The sequence below is a fragment of the Schistocerca cancellata genome, chromosome 4, assembly GCF_023864275.1.
Source record: "Schistocerca cancellata isolate TAMUIC-IGC-003103 chromosome 4, iqSchCanc2.1, whole genome shotgun sequence".
Classification (NCBI taxonomy): Eukaryota; Metazoa; Arthropoda; class Insecta; order Orthoptera; family Acrididae; genus Schistocerca; species Schistocerca cancellata.
The window spans coordinates 327049515-327076878 of record NC_064629.1 but is presented as its reverse complement, the minus strand read 5'-3'; the positions used below and the strand labels follow the sequence as shown (position 1 = coordinate 327076878).

The following is a 27364-nucleotide window of genomic DNA, read 5'->3' as shown; positions in this document are numbered from 1 at the left end:
ACACGATGGGTGTCATGCACATTTTTCGCTGATGGATAGAAATGAGTTGCAGAGACAATTCTCAAATCGTTGGATTGGATGCGGACGGAGATGTGTCGTGGCCGGCTCATTCGCCAGATTTGACGCCTCTGGATTTTTTCTTGTGGGGGTTCGTAAAATACATTGTTTATAAAGACGTTCCAGCTACACCTGAAGATATGCGAGAGAGAATTGTCAGAGCATGTGCTTCGATAAGTACCGAAGTGATATGGAATACCACTCAGTCCATGATAAGAAGATTGCAGCACTGCATTGATACCAATGGTCATCACTTCGAATACCTTCTGTAAATGGACATACATGTCACCTCTCTATGGATATATTGGAACGAAAGACACATCTAATCTAATCTAATTCCAACGATTCCGAGACATTTGGATCCTCAGTTTTCCGTTTATTTGAACGAGATTTGTTTCAGGCTGTCCAAATACGGTAACTCTCAAAATATGTGACGTTATATACCAGACAATCCTCATCAGCTGTTGTGTAGTTTTAAAATCGATGTTTTGTGCCAATTTATGGATCAGTTCTGTGTTTGCCTCCCTGCAGAAATAGTTAGGGAACACGTCCCACGCAAGTCCTCTTGAGCCACATTGTCACATTTTCAAGCTTTTTCGTTCGTGACGTTATTTTATTATTTGCAGAGCATATTTTATTACAATAATTCCAAATTCTGAAATATACGCAGAGTTTTCATAATAAAACGTTGTTGCAAGGGCCCCACCCGAGTCGATCGTTTAATGCCTCCAAATAGCAGGCGCTTCCTTTTTACAATATGCCTTTGTACCTGGCGCCAAGTTTAAGGACGTGTGTACCTCACAATCACCAGACAATTTTAAACTGGAAACTCTGATAAACTTTGCAGATATGTCGAGGTACAAGATGTTTGGAACACATTTACTTATTATATATATCTTCATGGCAACTAATAAATAAGTGTGATTAATGATACTACTGTCGTGTTAAATGAAAAACATATCAACTTCTCTTTGCGATTTTCAAACATCTTTGTCTTGATACTAAGACCACAAACAGTGTTATCTTTGCATTTAGGTTTGAAAAATTGTATGGAGGGGGGTGTCGCCATATTACAGCTGTATGGGTGTGTTGGGGGTCATTGTCAGTCGTTGTGAGTGATTTGTTTATGTGATGGGTATTGCCTTACCATGACGGTCGATTTTGGTGATTATTTCTGGGTAAGTGAAGTGACTATAGATTTTCAGTGGACCACTGTTGTGTCAACAGGATGCTGTACAGAAAATGTTAACGTAACCGTATTTAATTACGGTGTTTCTTGTTCGCCCTGAATGTTAAACCTTGTTAATGTACATATTACGAGTTGCAGAAAGCGGCTGCAGATCGTTGTATATCTCTTACGTAATTAAGAAGTTTTTGAGCAAGATAACATAATTTACATGGAATGTCAGGGGTTGCAAGTGTTTTGCGGTGATTACGAAGTTTATAAACTGCGTTTTAGCTGGTTTAGCGCTAATATTTGTTTGTTATATGATAAGAAGGGAGGCTGATGCATTTCTGTATTGTAGTACAATATGCCAGTAGACTGAAGCTATGAAGTGAACTTATGACATTTGTCATGATGAGGATGCTGTTTACATTACGCCGCTCATGCGTTTGTTGTTACTTTTATTGCGTTTAGGAGAAAGTTTGTGTATGGTGTTATTCTTATGTGCTGTACACGGCCGTAATGCAATACACGAATTGTTTACTATACATTGTTGTTAGTTGTGTTTCTCTGATATTTATTCTATGGTATTGCGCTTAAGCTGTTTTCGTTTAACGTAGACCTTATATACGCAGTCCAGTGACTACATCTCGCTGTATATTCAGTCGTAATTGACGTTCAGAAACTTTTCGATTAGAATTTCAGCACAAGTAAATTGCCTTACACTCCCCTTCTACCCTGAGTGTTTGATGGAGATGGTGCATACTTTTTCTTTAGGAAGCCCAACTCCCATTTTTCTCAAATGGCATCGCGAAAGTCTTGGATGATACAGTCCGGAAGATGTAGCAGTTCTCAGTAAAAAAAAAAAAAAAAAAAAAAAAAAATAAAATAAAAAAAAACCATTTGGCTCACTACCACCCCTACGCTTATTGTTGAAATTATGATTATATGGGGTGTCAATCTAATTTTGTGGCTGGCTTGAGGATTTATTGGTAGGGAGTACACACCATGTTATCTTGGATGGAGATTCATGCCCAGATGAGCCCGAAGGAAGTCTGTTGGGACCATCGCTGTTTTTGTTGTATATTAATGACCCTGCAGACAGTATTAATTGTAATCTCAGACTTTTTGCAGTTGATGCAGTTACTTATAATGACTGTTGTCTGAAAAAAGCTACACAAGTATTCAGTCACATCTTGATAGTGGTACGAAAATTGGCCACTTGCTGTAAGTGTTCAGAAATGTAAAATGGTGATTTTTGCAGAATGAATAAACTCGGTATCCATTGACTACCCTATCAGTAAGCCGAAGTTGGAATTGACCAACTCGTGCAAGTACTTCAGAATAACACTTTGTAGAGATGTGGAATAAAATGATCACATTGGCTGTGTTGTAAGAATGCAGCTGGCAGACTTTGGTTTATTAGTAGAAAAGTAGGGAAATGCAGTCAGTATATGAAGGAGTTTGCTTACAAGTCCCTCGTGTGACCCATCTTAGAATGTTACTCAGATGTCTGGAATCCATATTGAATAGGAGCTGCAAGGGATATTGAACATATGTTCCTACAGAGGAGAGCAGCACAAACACAAGTTTTTCTTTCATGGGAGAGTGTCAGAGGTGCAAAGAACCTGAACTACAGACACCTCATAATAGATGCAAGCTATCCTGAGAAACCTCACTAACAATGTTTCAAGAACTAGCATGAAAGGGTGAATGTAGGAATAGACCCCCATGTATCACTCCTACAAGTACCACGAGGACAAGATTAAATTAATGGCAGCACACTCAGAAGCATTTAAACAACTGTTCTTCCTGTACTGTGTACGTGAATGGAACAGGAAGAAACTCTAATCGCTAGTACAATTGAAAGTATCCTCTGCAATGAACTTTACAGTGGTTTGCAGAGTATAATGTAGACTATAAAATAGTTCTTAATCTCTCTCAAAATGCTACACAGCGAACCACGTCACCCCTCCCCTCCCCCAAATGAAAAAATCCTCTTTTTCACACTGGTTCTCATTTCTTTCTTGTGAAGACATTGCAATTGCATGGTGTTTTTTGTGTGTGTTACACTTTGCTCGCCATGTATCGTACCAAAGGACTATATATAAGAATAGCTCAGTTCTTAGCTGTATGGTAAATGAGTTGTTAAATAGAATAGACATTATCAGAGCCTTGATGTTTTGTGTTTATAAATATTATTCTTATTTACATATTATGATGTACTGACCATAGATTCAGTCAGAAACAATGTAAATGTGGTGTTGTAGTATTCTTGTTGTCCTGCTGTTTAAATAAGAGTTGTACATTACACATTGTTGTTCTAGTACTGTATCACTACTTAGTAATGGATACAATGTTAATGAAAGGTTTTCAAATAAAGGAATGAAGAGAAGGAAAATAGCCAAGTAGGCCTTCAATAAGTTTTCTCTTTTCAACTGTAGGAAAGCAGACATTACATTGTGAAACCAACTCTCAGCTTCCCCAGGATGTAAATTTTGATTATTGTACTTCATGGCAGTCAGATGTCACAAGGAGGCAGAAGATAACACATTTAAGAGGTTTTGCGTTCTTAAAGTATTTTAGAAAATGCACAAAAGAAGTTCCAGGAAAGGAAGTTGATATAATTAGCAACCCATTTTCAGATCCAGTACTTGTAATATTCAAACTGTGTATGTGACCTCTGTACATACAGCATGATGGAATGACATTCTGTACTGGTAGAAACTGTAGTGCTATATTAGTTTTCCAGATTAAAATTGTGATCTCATTCTATGGAGTTCGTTGCTTGGCTTTTTAACCATTAAGGTTTGTCATAGAGGTTTACTGAAAGGTAGGCATTATTATTCTAAAGATTTGCTTGCATGGAATAGGATGGTTAGGGTTCAAATTATTGTTGATTGTCTAGAACTGCCTCAGTTGTTGGAGGAAGTGTAAAGGAATCAGCTTTAGTCTTTTGGAAGGAACCATACCATCATACTTGTTACATCATTCAAGTTACTGTGGATAATCTTTATCAGAGGGATTGAAGAGATTTAAACCCCACTACTTCCAAATCTGAGGCAAGTGCCTTAACTATACCACCGCCTTTCATGATAATGGTCTGTCAGTTGACATTAACCAGATAAGTTAACTTTTGGATCACCTCTACTGCAAGAAACATGTTTTATTAGCATAGGTGCACAGATATTTTATTATGAAAACAATTTCAGGGTTATGTCCTAATTATTTCTGAATAACTTAAGCTATTCATATTACACTCGAATGATAGTACCACTTGGTGTTTATAAACTGAAATTGACTGTAAAACTTATGAACAGTCCGCTTGTTTATATAACTGTAGTTATTACTCTGGATATGGCAGATATTTTTTTGAAAAATTCCACTTGGGGAGTAGATCTGAAATCTTATCTTCATTGTACTCAGATAGTGGTATGTATTTGTATTACGTAGGCCAGGTGAGAATAGTTGTCCATTTATGTGTATACAAATCATTGAAGTCTTACTCCAGACTGCATGATGTGAGAGACTAACAGTTTAATTTTAACTTTACCTTCAGAATTTGTAGAGGCAAGAAGAACCACTGCCAACTAGGTCTATTTGATTTGAACCCTTCTTTGACAAGAAACTGGTATTGTCTTTCAGCATAATGCCTAATAATGTGGGTAGTGAGGCTAGTACAGTGGTACATAGTCTCTGGGGTGAAAATTGGGAAGACAGTCAACTCGGTGAGCTTGCTTCTTCAGTATATGCAAAGAAGTTGTAGTAAAGTAAGTGAACGGCTTAGTGATTTTGCCTCTTGACATGCTTATATCAGTGTAACATACATAGGGAACAAATACCAAGATTTCCTTTAGTTGAATATGTGATTTCTGTGTGAGGATTTCAGTTCAGATGGAAGAAGTAGCTGTTAATACCAAGCTTCATGTCATGTCCCTCGTATCTAATAAAACTTGTTTGTCCACTGGAACTGTGTAGTATATTTAATAATGGTTTACTGTCAGTATTTGGTGAATTATGAAACATTTTATTTGTACCGGTAAGTAGGCAGAACTTGCACAAGCTGATGTTTCAATTGTATTGAGTCAAATTCAGCTTCAGATTACAAGAAGGAAAACATTAATTGTTGAACCACTAAGGAGTAATCGCTGACAGAGGTGCTATGAAATACCAGGCTCAAAAATATTGTTGCATTGTACTTTCGTGAGTCACCTTTGTGTGTGTTGCAATGTAATCTGTTTGTACACACATCAGAATACACATTCCTAAAAGCACTAAAATTATAAGGAGGTTATGTAGACAATTTTCGTACTACCAGTGTTTCTGAAGAATTTTGGAAAGGCTATGTGTAAGAGTATTAAACATCACTTACATACAATTTGTTTTTAAACTTTCTGTTTGGTTTCAGGGTAGGATGTTAAACAATACAATTTATTTCCCTGTGTGTAATTTATTTCCCTGTGTGTGAGACACTTGCAGTGATAAATGAGAAGTTGTGGAGGCCAGTAGGTGTCTTTCTTGATTTAACAGAAGAATTGATGCTATGCTCCAGACTATACTTTCACACAATGTGCAGCATTATGGAAAGAGGGGAAAGCTCACCAATGATATGTTTCATATCTAGTAAATAAGAAGCATGATGTTGTCTTGGAGTTTAAATGGAATGTGACTGGAATGTGCTAAAGAGGTAGAGTTTTTGGTTGGTGGTTGAAGGGGAGTAATGGCAAGGTTGTGTTCTGAGTACATAAATTTTCTGTAACTATCAATGATTCACTACCATACGTGACAAAAAATTTTACAAAATGGCATATGTGGGTACATATGAAGTATAATTTAAATTTGCAGCTGGGAGGGTAGTAGATAATGGCAGCATTGAGTTTCCATATTTAAATGCAGGAAACCCCAGGTAGTTAATTCTTTTGCCTGAATAAGTACACCATTTGGTAGCTGCCAGAGAATAAATTCATGGTAGTGATCTGTTACACATGCATAGTCAACTTGCTCAGCAGTAAGAGCTGTCCTATTAATTACTCAACAGAGTTCTTAAATATAGTGTTGTCATCTAGGGAACCATTGGTTAAGGTCAGAACATGGCATCTGGCTCAAAGAGAATTTTCATGAGCTGATGGCCCCTTTGGCTTAAATTAGAAATGTTAATGATTAATGAAAATCATCTCATCATTTCTTTGAACATCTTCAGGTTGCTGAGTTGTCCTGAATTCAAGCCATACATGGTCTGGTTGTTGTATGTAATGTTAAAGACATGTAGCTACAAACGTACTGCAGCCACTAAGTCTCATATTGTATATTTTCTGTTGACACATCCCACATTGTAACATTTATTGTGAGTATGATATATGGAACAACTGAGCAGCCAACCAATTTACTAAGGGTACTTTGTAAGCAGTATCCTTTGTAATTGTTGCATTTTTCCGGTATTGTACCAGTGAACTGAATTCCATCAACTGCTTTACGTACAAGTGAGCCTATGTTGTCATTCCATTTCATTTACCAACAAATTGTTACATCCATGTATTTGTATGAATTGACTGATTCCAATTGCAAATAATTGACATTGTAGTCATTTTGTGAAGTAAATAGTTTACATTTCCAATGATCTAAAAAAAGTTGTTAATCTTTGCACCACTTACCTTACTGTCACCTGACTAAATATTTCTGCAGTTATAGTTAACTGCATCATCTGCAAAAAGCCTGAGGTTACTATTAATACTATTTACAAGGCCATTAATATAGAACATGAATAGCATGCATGAATGTAGTTGGAGGATACCCTTTCATACAATAGGAAGTATGCTCTACCAAACAATTCATAATAATTTGCATAGTGTAGAGACATGTGTTGTTAGTGATGTTGTTATTATGTTGAAACACTGAAGAAATGTTTGTTCCAGTCATCCTTCTGAAAGGTGTAGTTCAGTTAAGTCTTTATGCATGCTACACATAACATATTTGTGTCAACTCAATGTCATGTGTTGTAGAATGGCTCAGATTCACAAATAAAATACATTGACATGCTGGCCATTTATGCATCTGAATTTTGAATCCTAATCTACAACAAAATCTGATAAATGTAGCACAACCACATACTTAAGTCTCATGAATTCATCTGTGGGGTAGGGGTAGAGGAGAAAGACAGGAGCTAAAGTAAAAATATTTAACAGGACAAGTGAAAGCTTTTTGTTTAATAAAGGAGTGAAACAATCTCTCCACTGTCCTGTTCAATATAGCCCTGCACAGCATGGTAAATAAGATCAATAAGAGGCACCATATATATGAAAACTAGCAAGATACGTGCATATGCTGATGATGTAGCAGTAGTAAGAAGAAATGCCAACACAATTAAAGAACCATATCTGGCAACGGAAAAAGAATCATTAAACTTCGTGTCATAGTAAATGGAAAAATAAAACAAGGTATATGGTAATGATACACTCAGAGGCCAGAAGAACCCACAAAAATTTAAATATAAATGGGGCATGTTTGAAAGGAGTGTCCTCTTTTAATTACTTGGGAGCATTAATATCAAATGATAGCAGTGTCAGAAAGGCTATAAGAGAAAGGATACAAGCAGGGAATGGAGTTTACTTTACATATTTACAACTCTTCAGAAACAGCCTTGTTACAAGAACAACAAAACTTGTAATAGGTAACTGCCTAGTTTGCCCAGTTGTCACATGGGCGTCAAAGGTATGGACACTGACAGAAGATGACAAAATTGTGTAAAGAATGATTGAGCGAAAAGTACTACATAAAATTTATGGCCCAGTAAGGGAGGAAGAAGTCTGGAGGATATGCTGTAGCAGTGAGCAAGGGAGAGATATAGTAAACTATGTGAAATCACAACAAAAATTACGGCTAGGGCACTTGGAGAGAATAGCAGAGGACAGAATACGAAAGAAAATGATGAGTGGTATGATCCATGCTGCTAGGTGGAAAGGGTGACCTAGAAGGAGGTGGGTGGATGATGTGATGGATCTCTCCAGCATGGGAGCCTGGGGGTGAAAATAAACGAAGAAGAAGATATTGTTTGTTTTTAAAATTTGTATTGTCTGCCAGCACTTTAAATTTGCAAGAGAGGTGGTGAAATATTTTTGTACTTCACTCCTTTTTGGGCAAGAGGAAGGTTAAGGTGTATATAGTGTAGGCAATTTTTTTCCGTAGTGTTCTGTTTATGTAAGCTGCCACTGTTTTTAAATAGTACCTGTTTCTTCAGATGCTTCCCATTTCAGTTCCTGAAGCATCTCGGTAATACTTGGGTGTTGTTCAAACCTACCGGTGACATACCTAGCAAACTGACTCTGAATCGCTTTGATGTCTTCCTTTAATCCAACTTAGGGCAGATCCCAAACACTTGAACAGTACTTGAGAATAGGTTGCATGAGTTCCCTATATGCAATCTCCTTTACAGATGAACTGAAGTCAACCATTTGCCTTTCCTACCCCAGTTCTCACATGCTGGTTCCATTTCATATTGCTTTTCAACGCTACAACCAGATATTTAAATGATGTGACTGTGTCAAGCAGGACACTACTAATGCTGTCTCTGAACATTACCTGTTTGATTTTCATACTTGTCTGCAGTAACTTACCTTTTTTTCTACATTTAGAGCTACCTGCCATTCATTATTGCCAACTAGAAATTTTGTCTAAGTCGCCTACTATCCTCCTACAGTCAATCAACTGTGACACCTTCCCATACAGTGCGGCATCATCAGCAAACAACTGCAGATTGCTGTCCACCCTGTTCTGCTAGATCACTTCCATATATAGAAAATAATAGCGGTCCTATCACAGAAAAAAAGTCTTCGAGCCACTCGTATGTGGGAACCAATTCCATATGCTCATACCTTTGTTCTAGGATGAAAACCAGATATTACCCTTACAATGAATACTGTGTGTGTGTGTGTGTGTGTGTGTGTGTGTGTGTGTGTGTGTGTGAAGAAAAAAAAATTGCACCAGAAAACTATTCTATATGAACCTAGAACCAATCAAAAAAACTTTTAGTTAGTTTCCTGTTCCATAGATTATTTTGCACGATAGGTCATAATGATGTGGAGCAAGTCATTTTACATCCATACCGCAGATTAATTTGTACATATGGTTACATTCTGAACGTTTCTAAGTTTTTCAAATAAGAAAAGAGATATAAACATGTTGTGTGTTAATAGGTCCTACCTAGCATGTTTTTACCCATTATTTTATGGAATAGGAAGAGTTGTCAAGGATAAACTTTCTCAGTTTGTTTTCAGATTTTCTTTGCTGTCAGTCAGGTATTCTATATTGCTGGGTAAGTGAATCAAAAATTTTTGTTATGACATTGTGCACTGTTTTTTGTGCTGAAGGCAACGTTAATGTGGAAGAATAAATGTCATTTTTTCCTTCTGGTATTGTAATTATGTACATCATTGTTCGTTTTGAACTGTACTGAAATATTTACAACAAACTTCATGAGAGAATAAATATACTCTGAAGCAGTAATCAGACTCCTTGAATGGATGTCTACAAGATGATCATGAGAGAGTGCCACATAATATTCTTACAGCACATTTTTGAACAATGAGGGCTTTCTTTGTTAAAGATGAGTCATACCACAACATTATTCCATATGACATTATTGAATGAAAATATACAAAATAAGTCAACTTACTGATCTGTCTTTCCTCAAGATTTGCAATAATTTATAATGAAGTTTCCACCCTATTTATTATTGCCTCATCATGTGTTGTGATTATCATTGGTGTGGTACCTCTAGATGGGCGGAACAGAATATGTTGCCTTTTTCTAAAATTGAGGGTGAGACCATTCACAGAAAACTAGTCAGTGCTACTTTTAAGAATTTTATTTGCCATTTCTTCTGTTTCTGTGTGTATGCTTGAATTGGTTACAATACTTGTGTCATCTGCTAAAAGAACTAATTCTGCTTGTTGTATATTAGATGGAAGAGTGTTTACATATATGAAGATTAATAGTGGACCTAAGATTGAGCCTTGGGAAATCCCATACATGATTTCTCCTCACTCAAAATTATGTCCCCAGATTATTGGTTGAATTACTAAGTGAATCTTTCTGCAGTCGTTTGGTTAGATAGGACATTATCCATTGATTGGTTATACCATCAGTCTTATAACTTCAATTTATCTAGGAGAATATTGTAAGTCACACTGTCAGATGCCTTAGATAGGTCATAGAGTGTACGTACTGGCACTATCTTATTATCAAATGCTTGTAAAATCTGGTGAGTGAAATGTTTCATTTCTGACCTCAGTGTTTTGAAATTACATGTCATACACATAGAATATTTTGAAAGTGAAATTTATGATTTTGACCTACACTGATGTTGACTCTCATAGTGGGAGTACTAGATGGATGTACTTACTTTTTTAATTAGCTAACTGATTTTGTGTTAGAACATGATTTGCTAATTAGGTGATTGCTCCATAGATCATGTGCTACATGCAAAACACTACTCTGCAGTTCCCACTTAACTGCTTGAGGCTTCATCGAACCACATTCAGACTATTTCTCTACCGTTCTATTCTCGAATAACATGTGGGAAAAGTGAACACTTACCTCTTACTGTACAATCTCTTATTTTATCTTTGTGATCATTTATTCCTATGTAGGTGGGCATCAATAAAATATTTTCACATTCAGAAGTGAAAGTTGGTGATTGAAAAATGCCTTTGGTTTAATAATTGCCATCACAGCTTGTCTGTGTTACAGGCATGACACTCTCTCTCCTATTTTGTGACAGAACAAAACCAGCTGCCCTTCTTTGAAGTTTATCAATGTTCTCTGTCACTCCTACTAGGTAAGGATCCCATATTGCATGGCAATACTCTTATCAGATGATGGACAAACATAGTGTAGGCAATCTATGTAATAGAGTTGTTGCATCTTCTAACTGTTCTGCCAGTAGTACACAGTCTTTGGTTCACCTTTCTCGGCATTACCTGTGTGTGATCATTCCAATTTAAGTTGTTTTTATAATAGTAATCCTTAGCCGTTTAGTTGAATTGACATCCTTTAAGTCGGTGCGCTCTATGGATTCCTTTTAGTACTTACACTTTATATTGTTTAGAGTAAATGGCCACTTTTTGCACTATACAGGTACCTTGTCTAAATCATTTTGCAATTGGTTTTGATCTTCTGATCCTGGTAAATGACAGGCATCATATTCAGTCAGTCTAAGAGAGCTGCTCAGATTGTCTCCTAAATTGTTTAAGGAACAGCAGAGGGCCTATAAAGACTTCCCTGGAGCTCATACTGGTAATCTGGGTCGAGTCCACTTTCAAGCTATTAAATACAATTTGCTTAATGTGATTGATGACATTTTGCCAATTCTTCAGATACAGTGAGCTGTATTGAAAAATGCTTTCAGTTTAATAACTGTGTTACGTTGTTGTTCATCACTTTCAAAATGCAGAAATTTGATAGCAGGTTAAAACCATATTCTGTGCTGGACTTGGAACATAGCGTTTAGCAGGCTGTGCCTTTACTGACTAATATACTCAGTCTCACCTTGCGAACAACCCTCACAGCTTCACTTTTGCCACTACTTCTTTCTTGCTTTCCAAACTTTACAGAAACTCCCCTGTATAACTTGCTGGAGTGGCACTCGTGGAAGAAAGATATCGGCAGAATTGAAGCTGTGAGGTCTGGTCATGAGTCGTGCCTGGATAACTCAGATGGTAAAGGCATTGCCTAATCTTGGAATGACACAGTGTTTTAAGCTGTGATGAAATTTAAAAATGGCACATACTGTGCTACAGAGTGAAAGATACATTCTGGAAACTTTAAATATCATAAAAAGTGATAATCACATTGATTTGAATACCACAGTGCTTGATTAAGGTTAGCCCTGAGGTGATCCTTCATAATGGCACACTCAGCCAGTTACGATCCGGAAGCTATGGTTTGATATGTTGCTCAATCCTAGTACAAATTGGTATTTGTCACACAATCCTTAGGATGCACATAGTTGCTTGTTGCCTTTCGTTTTGTCTTTAAAAAGTATTTCACTTTCTCTTTAGAAGATTGTTGAGAGTCGCAACCTTGGTGTTGTCTGTTTCACATCTGTGTAGTACCGTGACCTCCTTTGACTCAGTTAAGTGCAGTTGAGTGAAACATTCATTTTGTTATGTTTTATTTACTTTAGTTCATTCCCAAGATCAATGCAGAGTTTGCACCATAGTAATCCTTTTATAAGGATTGCTCAGATGGAACCTTAGTGGAAAAACTACGTATTGCAGCTGCCTGCACAAGGCGTTGTTGTGTTTCACCATATCCTACACCTATGTATGTTCTAAATGTATGAATCCATACAGCCATACAAATTATAAAAGTGAATGTACGTATGCTCATATGTGCGTATGTTCTACATCTTCTCTTAAACCACTGGACCGATTGTGACCAAACTTTGTACACATGTCACTGACTGGAAATAATCATTGTGGGGGTGAGAATCACTTATATATCAAAGGGATGCGAGTAGGGGTGAAAAAGAAGTGTAGCGTACAATGCCTGAATACCTGTACTTCATTCTTGCAGTATTAGAGAATGAGAGCACTTAGTGCTGTGCAACATACTTTACACTTTATTTCAAACATTTTTCCACTGACAGCCCCCTCGAAGTGATGAAAACAAAAGTTTATTTTCACTGTTCTGGCAGTAAAATTGCTCTATGAACCATGGCATTTTAATTTATTCCTTCTTTAGTAGTAATGGTATTCACAACACATATTACAGTCAGTAGCCACGTATACCACTGGCGTAGTGGCAAAATTATATCTTTCTGCAGCACATACTTCAGGAGATAAGAGGACATAAACATTGAGATCTATGAAAATGAAACTGCAGGGCAAAATTCACTAGACATGCACGTGCAGTGTGTTTAGAAATACATGTGGAAATATATTTGAAATTCTTAAGTGGGCAAAGCCACAGGTAAAAAGCCCCTGGGACAATTTCAACAAAATTTGATATGTATTAGTTACAATCTGGAAAGAAGTAATTGGGGGGGGGGGGGAGAGGGGGGTGGTAAGAACCACAGGCCTCATATTTGAGTGGTGGTGATAGTGTGGCAAGAGAAGGGGAGATGAGGAGATGGATCCGGATAAGGGAGAGGGGGAAATGGGCAGAGGGAGAATGGGGAGGAAAAGATGGACTAACAGAAAATTGGAATAAATACTTACCCTGGAAATGCTCACTACTCAGCTAGTTATACTATAAAACAAGTTCTTATTGTTGACTCTCAACTTTTGTATAACCTGATGTAAGGTGATAGAATGCTTTTGTCTATTCGTGACTTTTTGAACTACAAAAACATCTTAACCTAATTCAGTACTTCAGAGCTAAAGAGATGTATGTCTAAATTCCACAAGTTTGATTCGAGACCATATTTGTAATACCCATGTGTTGCTTTGTTTATTAAAAAAGGCCAGGAGCCTGATAGACATCTTAATTGATTTAGGTTGTGTTACCAGGCACATAGGCTGCAGTAGCATGGCCACCCTCTTTCTATAAATGAAGTAATGTGTGAGTGTTACATGGTCTTTAGTCGATGTTGTGGTGACTGAACTTACTCTCCTTTACCCCTGACGTAAATTAATACAAGTTGTGGGGTTGTTACGTTGCAAAATTACGGCAGTCATTTTACTGTATGGTGGTGATGAATACGTAAGAGATCTATAAATGATAGTTGTGTATCGTTTTCCATTATATATGTTGTGCTTAATCCTGAAAAACAGACATAATCTTTCCTGCAAATAATTGTGTCCGACTGCCTCAGTTATTACTGAAGAATATAATCTCTTGCTCACACTTTATGGTTGATGGCAGTAAGCCCAGGTTTCAGTGCCACTAATGTCTCTTTCAAGGAAGTATTTCTTTGATACTGGTGTAATAGTCCATCCAAATATTCACAATTTGCCTTTCAGTGTGTAAGTAAAACTAGCAGACTACACGACTTGCAACACAGTCAGGCATTAACTGTTGTCAATTTCTATACGACTGATCTACAGTGTTTGTCATGCTCAATTTTTTTAATTTGTATACCTCCTTTTACAACAGGATCAGTGCATTTTTCAGATGGTTGCACCTTCATAAGCAACCCCAATACTTGCTCCAGTATGAAAAAACTGCTAGCAGATGAAGGCTGTCGGTGGTTAAACTGCCAGTACAATCCAATTAACAATATACAGGGAACTCCTTCGGAATTTTTGGAGACTGTTCATTGAGCGAGGTGGCACAGTGGTTAGAACACTGGACTCGCATTTGGGGGGCCGATCATCCAGACCCGTGTCCGGGCATCCAGATGTAGGTTTTCTGTGATTTTCCTAAATTGCTCCAGGCAAATTTTGGGAGGTTCTTTTGAAAAGTCATGACCGATTTCCTTCGCCATCCTTGATACAGTTTGAGCTTGTGCTCCATTTCTAATGACTTCAGTGTTGATGGGATGTTACACCCAATCTTCCTTCCTTAAAGTCTGTGTAGAGATATTCTCTTAGTATTTCAGTATGAAGCTCCAATGGCTCATTACAGAGTAATTGGATATCATTTGATTTCTTACAACACTTTATCTTCATGTCTCTATCACACTGAAAATACCTGCACAGCCATACAAATGTCGATAGTATGTGCTGTGTGTGTCGTTTGCAAACAAGTTTGTTCCATTCACAGGTGGTACTTGCTTTTTAAAACAGTAATGCCCTCTGATGTCTTCACTGTGAAGCTTGCATTTGGTACTGTTCAGTTCTCTCTTGGGTTAGTTGTATCTTAACAGTGATACACAGCATTGCTGGTAGGTTTACTGAATAAGAGTTGACTGATATGCACTTTATGTATGGCTTCACTGATGTATTTGAAGAGCAGCACTATACTGAGATGTTCCTGCAGCAACAGTACCTTGGCATCTGTACATAGGCGTTTACTGAAACTGGATCCTTCCATGTTAGAATGGAAGATAATGGCCATGTAAAGTACACTATGTGATCAAAAGTATACAGACGCACCCAAAACACACACATTTTTCATATTAGGTGCATTGTGCTGCCAGGTACTCCATATCAGCGACCTCAATAGTCATTAGACACCATGAGAGTGCAGAATGGGGTGCTCTGCAGAACTCAGACTTTGAATGTGGTCAGGTGATTGGGTTTCACTTGTGTCGTACATCTGTATGTGAGATTTCCACACTCCTAAACATCCCTAGGTCCATTGTTTCCGATGTTATAGTGAAGTGGAAACATGAAGGGACATGTGCAGCACAAAAGCATACAGGCCGACCTATGCAATAAAAAGTATCCAGATATATGGCTGAAAATGACTTAAAAGTTCGTGGCACCTTCCATCGGTAATGCTGGAATTCAATATGGTGTTGGCCCACCCTTAGCCTTGATGACAGTTTCCACTCTCACAGGCGTACATTCAATCAGGTTCTGGAAGGTTTCTTGGGGAATGGCAGCCCATTCTTCACGGAGTGCTGCACTGAAGAGAGGTATCAATGTTGGTTGGTGAGGCCTGGCATGAAGTCAGCCTTCCAAAATATCACAAAGGTGTTCTATGCAATCAAGGTCAAGACTCTGTACAGGCCAGTCCATTACAGGGATGTTACTGTTGTGTAACCTCTCTGCCATAGGCTGTGCATTATGAACAGGTGCTTGATTGTGTTGAAAGATGCAATTGCAATCCCCGAATTGCTCTTCAACAGTGAGAAGCAAGAACGTGCTTAAAACATCAGTGTAGCCCTGTGCTGTGATAGTGCCACGCCAAATAATATGGCGTGTGAGCCTCCTCTATGAAAAACACGACCACACCATAACACTACCGCCTCCAAATGTTAATGTTGGCACTACACACACTGGCAGATGACGTTCACCAGGCATTCACCATACCCACACTCTGCCATCAGATCGCCACATTGTGTACTGTGACTCGTCACTCCACACAACGTTTTTCCACTGTCCAATTGTCCATTGTTTACACTTCTTAAACGAAGTGAAGTGTTGTTTGGCATTTACTGGCATCAGGTGTGGCTTATGAGCAGCCGCTCAACAACGAAATCCAAGTTTTCTCACCTCCTGCCAAACTGTCATAGTACTTGCAGTGGATCCTGATGCAGTTTGGAATTCCTGTGTGATGGTCTAGATAGATGTCTGCTTATTACACTTTACAACCCTCTTCCACTGCTGGCAGTCTCTGTCAGTCTAGCGAATTTCGATAGTTGATGCGTCTGTGGTTGACGCATGCGCCTAATTGTTAGGATTGTTGTATCCATGTACAGCATACACCAAACTCCTTGGATTCTTGAGTGTACAAGATAATTGATGGTGCATCACTGTACCCCCTGCTGTGATCACAGTGGTTGACATTTTGGACAGTGCCTGTTTGGGAACAGCTCTGCCATTTGTTACATACTGCACTGCACTCTGACAGACCAGATAGAACACATTGTGATAAAAGTATGTGTGTTTCATCGGAGTTACTCTTTGTTTTATGTTTTAGTGTTTGCATATTACGGACATTTCTGCTGTGAAGGTATTTTCACAAAAACAAAGGTAATTGGGATAACAAATGGAACAAATCATAAGTAAAGTATTACCATGTAAAAAAAATGACTGGAGATTGTGGGTCTTTTATACAGAATTACCCCGAAACTATCCCTGAACAACTTCGAAAATTTTGTTGGTAAGGTCCGGGTTCACTGACATTACAGTGCATAACATAAAAAATCCTGGAATGAGTAGAAGGAAGATGTTTTCTACAAACGACATAATCATGACACTAATCCTGAAATATAAAATTGAACAAAGGAAACCAATAATGATTTTCAATAGTAATAATTGTGAATATATATGAAACTCCAGTAAAATGAAGAGCTTTTCAGCTAAAATTAAATGAAACAAACTAAATAACTGAAACTTAGAATATAGTATTTGGGCATGCTTTTACTAAATTAATGTAGTAATTGTGATGTAAATAAATGTTATGTATTTTTTTGAAGTTCTACATTTAACTGAAACAGTTTTAGGCTCGGTATTTAATTCTTTTCATGTGCATATTTTTCCGTTTAAGTGCAAACATACCTTTTGAAGTCACAAGGCCTTCTGGAACTTTTACTGGATAACACAGTAGTCTCCTATCTGCAGTATTGAGTATCAAAAGGTAGCCACCAATGAAATTTGTAACTATTTAGTCAATACCATTGGATCATTCCATGCCAACTCACCAAGGCCTCCCTGCTTGACCGTAACGAATTTCGACGAAATTTTATATGAACATTCGCCCATGTTCGCTATTAACATTAGCAAAGTTCAACATTTGTCGGGGCAATACTTCCCGGAATAGTCATTTGTTTGACTCCGTGTCAGACTGTGCAGAGTGAGCATGAATTTCTGCCGACTTTGAGCTGTTATATCTCCGGCAATATTTTGTTGAAAGAAGTTAAATTAGGCCATCTTGTATAACATTGCGTATTCTCTTAAGAATGAAATGAAAATATTTTATGAGCCATACTCAACCATGAAAGTTTAGACAAAATGGCCTTAAAAAATTTCAAAGTTTGGTGTCTTATATGACTAATGTGGAATTTCACATGTAGTGATGTAACAATACAAGGTTCTCAAATATCAGGTTTTGTTTGTATACCACTTTCCAACACTGAATAAATTTAGTGTAAAGTTGAAGAGTTTGCAGAAATAAAAAATGCTGTGTTTTTGACCAGATTTTCCAAAAAAAGAAGAAAAAACCAAAAAAACTGTGTTCTAATAAAACTTTCCAAGCTGGTCTCATTAGGAAAACAACAGTTTTCAATTCCAAAGGGAGTTTGATTATCCAATGTGGGCTAACAAGGCTAGATAATTTGAATAGATTTTAGGCATGGAAAAAAACAGTAAGAAAAACATGTAAACTTCAGATTCTTATATCTAAACATGGAATTTAATACACAATAGGTTAGTAGCATGAGGATGTGGAATGCAAAAATTTCATTCACTTACTATTTTCCAATAATCTTCAAATTAGTTGAAAATAGGAACATTTTTTTTTGAAAAGGTGAAAATAAGGTGTATGTGACTCATCCTTTACAAGTACTGTTTTCTATTAAAGCTTCAAAATTAGTCCTATTTGAAACAATGCATTCCAAGCCTCTCCCCACCCCCCCAAGAACAGTGAGTTTAATGTCCAACAACAATGCTACATACATTGAGGTAAAGTAGCCAAAAAAAACCACACTGTGAATAAAGTTTTAACTTTGGTTTTTTATATCCCATTGATTAAAGAAATGATAAACATGAAACATCGGAAAACATCAGCTGAGCAACGTAAGGTTTCCAAATGTAAAATATCATTCACATACTGCTTTCTAAATTTCTGCAAGATCAGTTCAACCATGACTTTCACAAAAATGCAGAAAAGATCACATTCAGTTTACTTTCAGAAAACCTGTTTTCCATAACTAACTTCAGACTAATCACAGTTGTAAATAGCTTGTTTTCAAGCATTCATTAATGTGTGTTTGATTTTGTAGTGTGTGCTAACAATATCAGAAAATGGACAAATTTGAGGGAATATACCATGGCTGGAGGCTACATTGCAGCAGTCTGTTGTCAATGTTTCATCGTGTGTGGTTTTTATTTTTAAATTGACAAATATTATCTCACTATATTGCATTGGTCCATGGTGACATTGTTGCTACTGGTTCAAGAACATGAACCAGTAACCCCATCACCACAGCGGTCATGCCAGATACCTGTGCAGTACCAGCCACGGGTGGGTTTCTTCATCCAGTTTCCCAAGTCTGTAATAAGTTTTCTTAATTTAGGTTCCAAAGCCTTGCAGTGCTACCTGTTTGCTTACAAAGCCATTTGAAAGTACCACATCTCCGATTCCCAAATCTGTAATAGTATGTAACATGTGTGGCAAGAAAATGTAATATCATTTTTTATTTTAGACTTCAGACCACTGCTGCATTATTAACATATCAGTGGAATAAAATGATGCACTGATAAAATTTATGCATCCTCCGGGCCTGTCTGCTTCCTTTCATTGGTCCGGAAGACAGGATGGCCTCGCTATAGGGTGGCATCCCATACTGGGAACTTTAATTTACTCAATGAAACCACCCAGATGGATGGCTAGATATGCAGTAGAGCGATATATTACTTGTCAATTTAAAAATAAAAGCCACGTGTGATAAAATATGGACAATAGGTTGCTGCAATGTATCCTGCACCCATGGTACATTCGCTCAAATTTGTCTGTCATTTTCTGGTATTGTTAGTGCACACTGGAAAATCAAACACAAATTTCTGATTGCTTGAAAACATTCTGTTTCCAACTGTGATTAGTCTAAAGTTAGTTATGGAAAACAGGTTTTCTGAAAGTAAACTGAATGTAATCTTTTTCTGCATTTTTGTGAAAGTCATGTTTGAATTGATTTTGCAGAAATTTAGAAAGCAGTACGTGAATGATATTTTATATTTGGAAACTTTATGTTGCTAAGCTGATGTTTTCCAAAGTTTCATGTTTATCATACCTCTAATCAATGAGATATAAGAATTCAAAGTTAAAATTTGATTCACAGTGTGATTTTTCTGGCTACTTTGCCTCAATTTAAGTAGCATTGTTAGCCATTGTTGGAAATTAGTCACTGTTCCGGACAGAGGTAGGAAGGTTTAAAACATGTTGTTTCAAATGAGATTGGTTCCAAAGCTTTACGAGGAAATGGTATTTGTAAAAGAAGAGTCGAATATACCCTATTTTCACCTTCTCATAAAAAATCATCATCTTTTTAACTAATTTGAAGATAACTGGAAAACTGTAGGTGAATGAAATTTTGCATTCCATATCCTTGTACTGCCGACCTATTGCATATTAAATTCAGTGTTCAGCATTATTCTACAAGATATAAGAATCCGAATTTTATATATTTTTTGTACCATGATTTTTGCACCCGAATTCTATTCAAATTATCTAGTCTTGTTAGCTCATGTTGGAAGATCAAATAAACTTCTTTTGGTGTCAAAATCATTTTCTTCCTAAGTGTCCAAGCTTGGAAAGTTTCATAGAACATAGCTTTTTTCAAAATCTGGTCAGAAATACTGTATTTTTTATTTTTTATTTTCTTACAAGATCTTCAACTTTACGCTAACTTTATTCAGTACCGGAAAGTAATACATGAATGAAAGTTGATATTAGAGAACATTGTGTTGTTGGATTATTATATGCCAAGTTTCATGTTAGTCATATAAGAAGCCAAACTTAGAAATTTTTTCAGGCTGTTTTGTCTAAACATTTCAAGCTGAGCATGGCTTGGAAAATTATTTTTGTTATTATTCTTAAGAGAAGGGATAAAATTGTCCAATATGGCCAAACTTCATTTCTGTCAACAAAACATTAGCTCAAAGTCACCAGAAATGTATGCTCGCTCTGCGCAGTTGCACATAGTCAAACTAATTACTATCCTGGCCAGTATTGCTTTGATGAACGTTGAACTTTCCAATATTAATAGGAGACATGGACGAATGCCCACACACAATTCCATCGAAATCCACGCCGGTTGAGCAGGAAAACATTGTGGAATTAGGCTATTTCACATGGAATGACCGCATATGAAAGTGTAGGGCTTCATCATGTGATGTCAGAAGTATGGTCTGGTTATCAGTGTTGCTGGCCAGATTTTCTGTCCTTACTTCACCTCTGGAATCACAGCTGTGTCTGATCTTAATGGGGAGTAACTGCTATTGATGTCACAGCATTTGAGAGCTTCATGTTTATTTAATGCATTGTGCTGTTGTAACAAATACTTTTAATTTTCTGTGTTTGGTCAGTGTCATTATGTTTCATGTAGACACCAGTCATGGAATGTGTAACACATCTTGGTTTAAGATTCAAGTCAAGCTGCTATTAGCATATAGCTACAGTGATTGTTTGTACATCCACTCTGTACTGGGACTTACAGTAAATAAACTGTATTCTGAATTTTTATCAATAATTTTTATGACTTAGTTCTCATTTGCAGAAGTAATATTGTAAGAAGTAGGCATACAGCACAGTTAAGCTGCCAAAGAGATCACAAGACAATCGGATTTTTGTAATTTTTTTATATTCATGATACATGAATTTAAGAACTTAAATATCAGTATCCTAAAGAATCTCAATGCAACCCTCAAAAGTTCTCAAGAAAATTGACTTTGAAGTTTTCTGACCATCTTTAATATGCTAAAGTAAGTATTTTTCAACAAGCAATGTGGCTCTGTGGTAGAATGCTTACCTGCTGTGTGGGAAGCATGGGTTCAATTTCCATCGGATTCAAATTTTTAAACAAAAGTACATGTTCTAAGAGTATTTGTGTGAAGCCTGAAACACACAAAATGGAAAAAAAAATTGTAATGTTTCAACTTAAATAATTTTGGTCAACGATCTTTTATATTTGCAATGAAAAGTGGATTCTTGTGTCTAACATATAATTAGAAATAAGATGAAGAGCAATTTTTCATAAAATCCATGATTTTTATCTCCACAACAGTAGTGGTGGGTGGTAGTGGGGGTGGACAGAATTATGGAAACACCAAAATACCATGCCTAATATGACGTAGGAAACTAATTGGCATTCAGTGATCATGGAACGGTTAAATACAGGTCCTGTATGGTTTTTCAAGGGAATACTATTCTCATCTTCCAGCCAAATAGTGACAAGTTCATGTAACAATGATGGAGGAGGATAGGAAACAAGCAACCTACTCTCCAAAACAGACCATAAAGGCTCCATAATATTGAGATTTAGTGACTGTGGTGCCCAGGGGAGATCAAATAATTGATCCTGGTTCTTGCCAGACCAGCCCTGCTTATGGAACTCCCCTTAATACTGTTTTGGTGTTGACAGGGCTCGCGAGAGCAAAGTTCAGTTCTGCAGTGACTTTTGCAGATGATGTCATAATTTTTGTCACAGTTCTATTCAGTGACAGTCTCTCATGATCACACAGCACACTCTTTCATCCATATTGTGACTTCCAGGGAGACCACATGGCAATCAGATTTTTGTAGTGTTTTTTATTTGTGCCATATGACTTCAGAACTCAAATATCAATCTGCTGAAAGTGTTCGCTGCAACTCCAAAGAATTCTTAAGAAACTAAACATTGAAGTTTTTCAAGCATCCTTAATACCCCAATGTAAGGTTGGTTGGTCCCCCCCCCCCCCCCCCCCCTTTCCCAGTCACTGTAGCTCTATGGCAGAATATTCACCTGCTGTGTGGTGTGCCTGGATTTGATTCCTGGCTAATACAAAATTTTCAAACAAAGGTGCATGTTCTATGAGCATTTCTGTGACGTGTAAAATACATAAAGGTGAAAAAAGTAATGGTTTTTTTCTTTTTAACCATCTTCTATAAAAGCTTAACAATTATGAATTTATTTTTGTGCACAACATGTAATTAAAAATATGATGTGCATTTTTCATAAAAAGCAGCAGTAGATTTATGTTAATTAGCGTACGTTGGATAAATTTTCTTTCTGAACCATGTAGGTACTCGAACTATATGGACAAAATGAAATAAGACAAAAGCCAGTTCAGTCTAGAGTACAACCACCACCCCCCAACCCCACCCCACTTCCATATTTATGTATTTTACACATCACAGAAATGCTTGTAGAAGCTGCATCTTTGTTTAAAGATTTGGAGGAGGAGGAGATAAGTGTGTGTTTGCTTCAGTGAAGAGTCAAACCACACTCTCCATATGACAGACAAGCATTCTACCAGAGCCTTGCCTGTGAAAAAATTAGCATTACATTAAGGTATTAAAGATGCTCAGAAAACTTCAAAGTCATTTTTTTCAAATTTTTGAGAGTTGCATTGATCTGATTTGTGATATTGGTACTTGAATTCTGAACTTCACGCAGCATAAATATAAAAAAATACAAAAATCCAATTGTTGTGCGGTCTCTTGTTAGCATCTGATGTTTCTCCAGTTTTCCTGTATGTGACATAAATCTTTGATATGGTGCCTCTTGAAAAACAACACACTTCAGCTCCCTTGGTTATGGAAGTACTCACCATATAGCACCAACAATTTGCCCATGTTCGAATTCAGTTAACTCTGACATGATGCTCTTACAACTACACAGAATGCTGTTCTGACCATGACTGACATTTGCAGCATATCGGACATATGCCATTCATGGTCAAATAAAACAGCACAATCTGCAGACTTGGCTATCATCTACGTTTATGTTAATGAATTCATTTCTTGCGGTGTTTCCATGTTTTAGTCCAACCTTTATATCTCTGAAGAGGCCAAAAATGCTTCAATTTTCCGTATTTGGAATGAAGTGCAACAAAATGCTGCTAGATCCAGAGACTAGGAAAGAGACTATTTGTTGACAGGTTTCTCACTTCTGCAGATTGAGAACTAGATAAAGTAGAAGCTAAGAAAAAAATGTGTGAATGCAATAGTGTCTGCCATTAAAATCAGTGAGTAAGAATACTTTAATTTTTTAGGGAGAGAAGAACAATGGCTTCACTGTTCTTTATCAGAATATGAAACATGGTTTGGTTGCAAGCAAAGAATTTGCCGACTTCCTCAGGGAAAGGTAGGTGCATACATTAAACATACAGTTTTATTTTTAGTGGTGATACATTAGTTGCTGTCACCATTACTTGCCCATGATACTGCTTCCTTCAATTTGTATCATTTTGATGCAAGTCTCTCAGATCTTATTGTCTTGATTTGTGACTGTATTAACATAGTCTTCTCCCTCTTTCTCACTTGTTTTCAAGTTATGAAAATTATGTATGCCTGAACAATTTATTGAAAAGTATAAAATAATTTTTAAACAAGAGTCATTTTTCTTTTATGAAAATTGGATGTTTCCCTTTAAATTTGTGCTTATATAATGGAAACACACTATAGACTACAAGTAATGGAAGGAGTAAAAGTAATAACTCATTCTATAGTGAAAGCTGTGTGTGTGTGTGTGTGTGTGTGTGTGTGTGTGTGTGTGTGTGTGTGTGTAGGGGAGTCAGTAAGTCAGTCATTATGCTTAATTTTAATGTTGCATGTGGAAGTCTTGTTTGTTTGTTTGTTTGTTTGTTTGTTGTTGTTTTTTTTTTTTTTTTATTTTTAGACTAAAAAAGTTAATTGTTTTTGTGATGAACCATATTGAGATACTTTCATTTTAATGGTGGCAATGGAAACTGTCTATGAGTAGAGTTGTATTAGGTATACCTTTCATTTGGATAAGACTGGTACAGGGTAATGGTTAAGCAAATAACTGATAATATTCTGAGTGGCATTTGGTTCACTTGGTCAGGATCGCGTAATAAACTGTGGGAGGGCTACACCATTTCTAGGATGCAGTATTCGCAGGAGGAGGAGGAGGATATTAGTGTTTAACGTCCCGTCGACAACGAGGTCATTAGCGACGGAGCGCAAGCTCGGGTGAGGGAAGGATGAGGAAGGAAATCAGCCATGCCCTTCCAAAGGAACCATCCCGGCATTTGCCTGAAGCGATTTAGGGAAAGCACGGAAAACCTAAATCAGGATGGCCGGAGACGGGATTGAACCGTCGTCCTCCCGAATGCGAGTCCAGTGTGCTAACCACTGCGCCACCTCGCTCGGTGCAGTATTCGTTTCAGAATACTACTTACAAAGAGGAAACAATGAGGCCCTTTGTAGATGGGACTCCCCAGGTGGCTCAGGACTCTTTTGTGAGTATGTGCATGGCAAGCATAGAGTGCCAAGCTATTGCAGCACCTACTTCCTTTCTTGTGTGGCAATCATCAATCTGCAATTGTCCTTACTTCCTTCACTTACCTTACCATGATGGCAGCCTTTGATGTTGATACAACTGTCCCAAAGGTTCTGCTTTCTTTACTGACCATCTTTGTTCATTTACGGTACTTCATCTTTTGTCTAAAGTAAATTTTGGTCCCTTTCTGGGTTTCCCACTGTAGTGTGGACTGACTAGAGAGCAACACCTAATGTCAAATCTTCTGCCGACGGTGTTGACAACACTATGCACAATAACTGCTTTGATTCATATCTATACACTTCAAAGCCACTGTGGTAGCTAGTCTGACATGGTGGGGTCGTTAGGTAACCTTTCGTTAGAGCCCCCTGACACACAGGGATCACACTGCTGATGCCGCAGCTGCTATCTAACCCTGTATGGCAAGGAGCAGATGCCTATGGGGCATCAGGACTCTCGGCACCGGCCAACATGCCAGATGGCCCTTGCTGCGGCTGAGTCACACGTGTGGAGAGTGCCCATGACTGAAGTTGGCAGCATTAGGGCAGTCGTTTCGCACATGAAACGTATTAAATTACATCAAAACAATGGACGTTATCATCAGGCTCTCTCTTCAGAGAGGAATTGAAACATCTTTGCAGACACTTACAACCCTACTGTTTTCCCTGTCTTGGTTACCCCATAGGAAGAGGGCCAAGCTGGACATCTTGGAGTGAAACAATCTATCCAACATTTTTATTTGGTTTGAACAGGGAGATAAAAATAAGTGTTCCTAGCCCACTAATCCCACACCGAAACAGGGTTTATTATATGGTTTCAATCCCTGTGATTCTAGTGAAGCCAACTATTACCCATAAAGAGTAGTAGGAGGACCTTTACTAGTTTTTTTATTAAAGACGGTTTTTTCAGGGCTTGATGAACTTAATATTCTGTCTTTTAATCTCCAACACTTCACATTGGAAGATTAGCTGTGATGCGGTTTCATCACCCTAACTATACAGCGTACACCTATCAGCTTCTTTCTCCATAACCATCGTGTTTAGGTGTTCCTTAAAGTTCCTATGGCCTGTCATTAGTTGTACCATGAGTTCAGTCTGTCTTCTGTTCAAGCCCAGGACTACGGAACTTCTCTTAAAACAGGTTTTAGCATCATTAGCTTGCCGTGAAGTTTTTTTTTTTACATGCTGCCTTCCAATGGAGTTCCATTACTTTGAATTAACAGCCACCTTAGTGATGGCAAGGACAGGTTTCAGTCCAGTAAATGGAGTTGTTGCACCTGTCCTGTCAGTCGTATCAATGTGATCATTGCCACTGATTCCTGAGTTAGCAGGTACTCACAGAAGGCTTACCCTGTTGCTTTCCCTTGTCTCACAAGGGCTTTGTGGCATTCTGAATGATCTTAGATCTCTTTACGAGAGCTGATAGAGATGTCAGAGTTTCTCGGCTATCTCAATAAATGTAGATGCTATGATTTTTTGTAGCATATATGCAGATTCTCCTCCTCACATACACTGATAGTGGATATTTCCACTGGGAATACCATGGCCAGCATCGCTAGAGAGATTGCACTCTCTAGTCGAGGTTGTGTGCCCTACACACTGATGTCAATGCTTTCGACTGTCAGTAAACCAGACCATGTCTCCTGCACAGTGTTGTGGTTTGTCCTCCCACTGCTCCCTTCTTCCAGTTGTTAAATTGAAAGGTATATTGAAGCAGCTGGAAGTTATTGTACAGTCAGCTGGCATTTCCCCAACCATTCCTATATTCATCACATTCCATATCTTGATAAAGGGATTCAGGATATTCTGAAGCTATCCATTTTTTTTTCCAGTTTTAAGCCCGTATGCCCAGTCTGTTTTAACCCACAGGTGTAATGGGGCATATCCATCGTAGTTTCCACCTCAGCTGTGGGTGTGCTGCTAATTATACCTATTATGGCTAAGCAGACCAGTCTCATCATCATGCCAAGCTCCTTGGCAGCCACTTTCTGTTCTACATTGTTCCTCCATGTATCCAATTTGTACTATATACTTCAACTGATATGGATACTTTTACTGAGACAAATCAATTATTGTGTGTGGAACATATTGAAGATAAATTTGTAGAAGCTGAGTTGCTGGGGAAAAAAACCAATGGATCACTATTTATTAACGCCTTCTTTACTGCATAGTCTATGGCCCTTGAAGCATGTGAACGACACTCCAAACAGACGAAGAGCTTCAGAAAAATCTTGAGCGGCAATGCGTTCATTGTGCCTGATGCATCCAAAATGGCCCCAAGGATAATCGAATAGATACAATCACCTTTATCTTAGCCTCAGAAGAGAACGTCCTCCCAAGAAAACTTAATTGTGATGTGCTTCAGATGTTTGCGCT

General features: G+C 37.6%; 1 protein-coding gene across 1 annotated transcript in view; it reads left to right on the top strand.

Moving 5' to 3' along the window:
- Window positions 1-1113: 1113 nt before the first annotated feature.
- LOC126185202 (F-BAR domain only protein 2) overlaps window positions 1114-27364 on the top strand; it is a 318103-nt gene continuing 291852 nt past the window's right edge. The window contains exons 1-2 of the mRNA XM_049928080.1: window positions 1114-1235; window positions 23740-23831. Of these exons, the coding sequence (XP_049784037.1) occupies window positions 1206-1235; window positions 23740-23831 (122 nt within the window). The 5' untranslated portion in view covers window positions 1114-1205. The remainder of the gene's footprint in view (window positions 1236-23739; window positions 23832-27364) is intronic.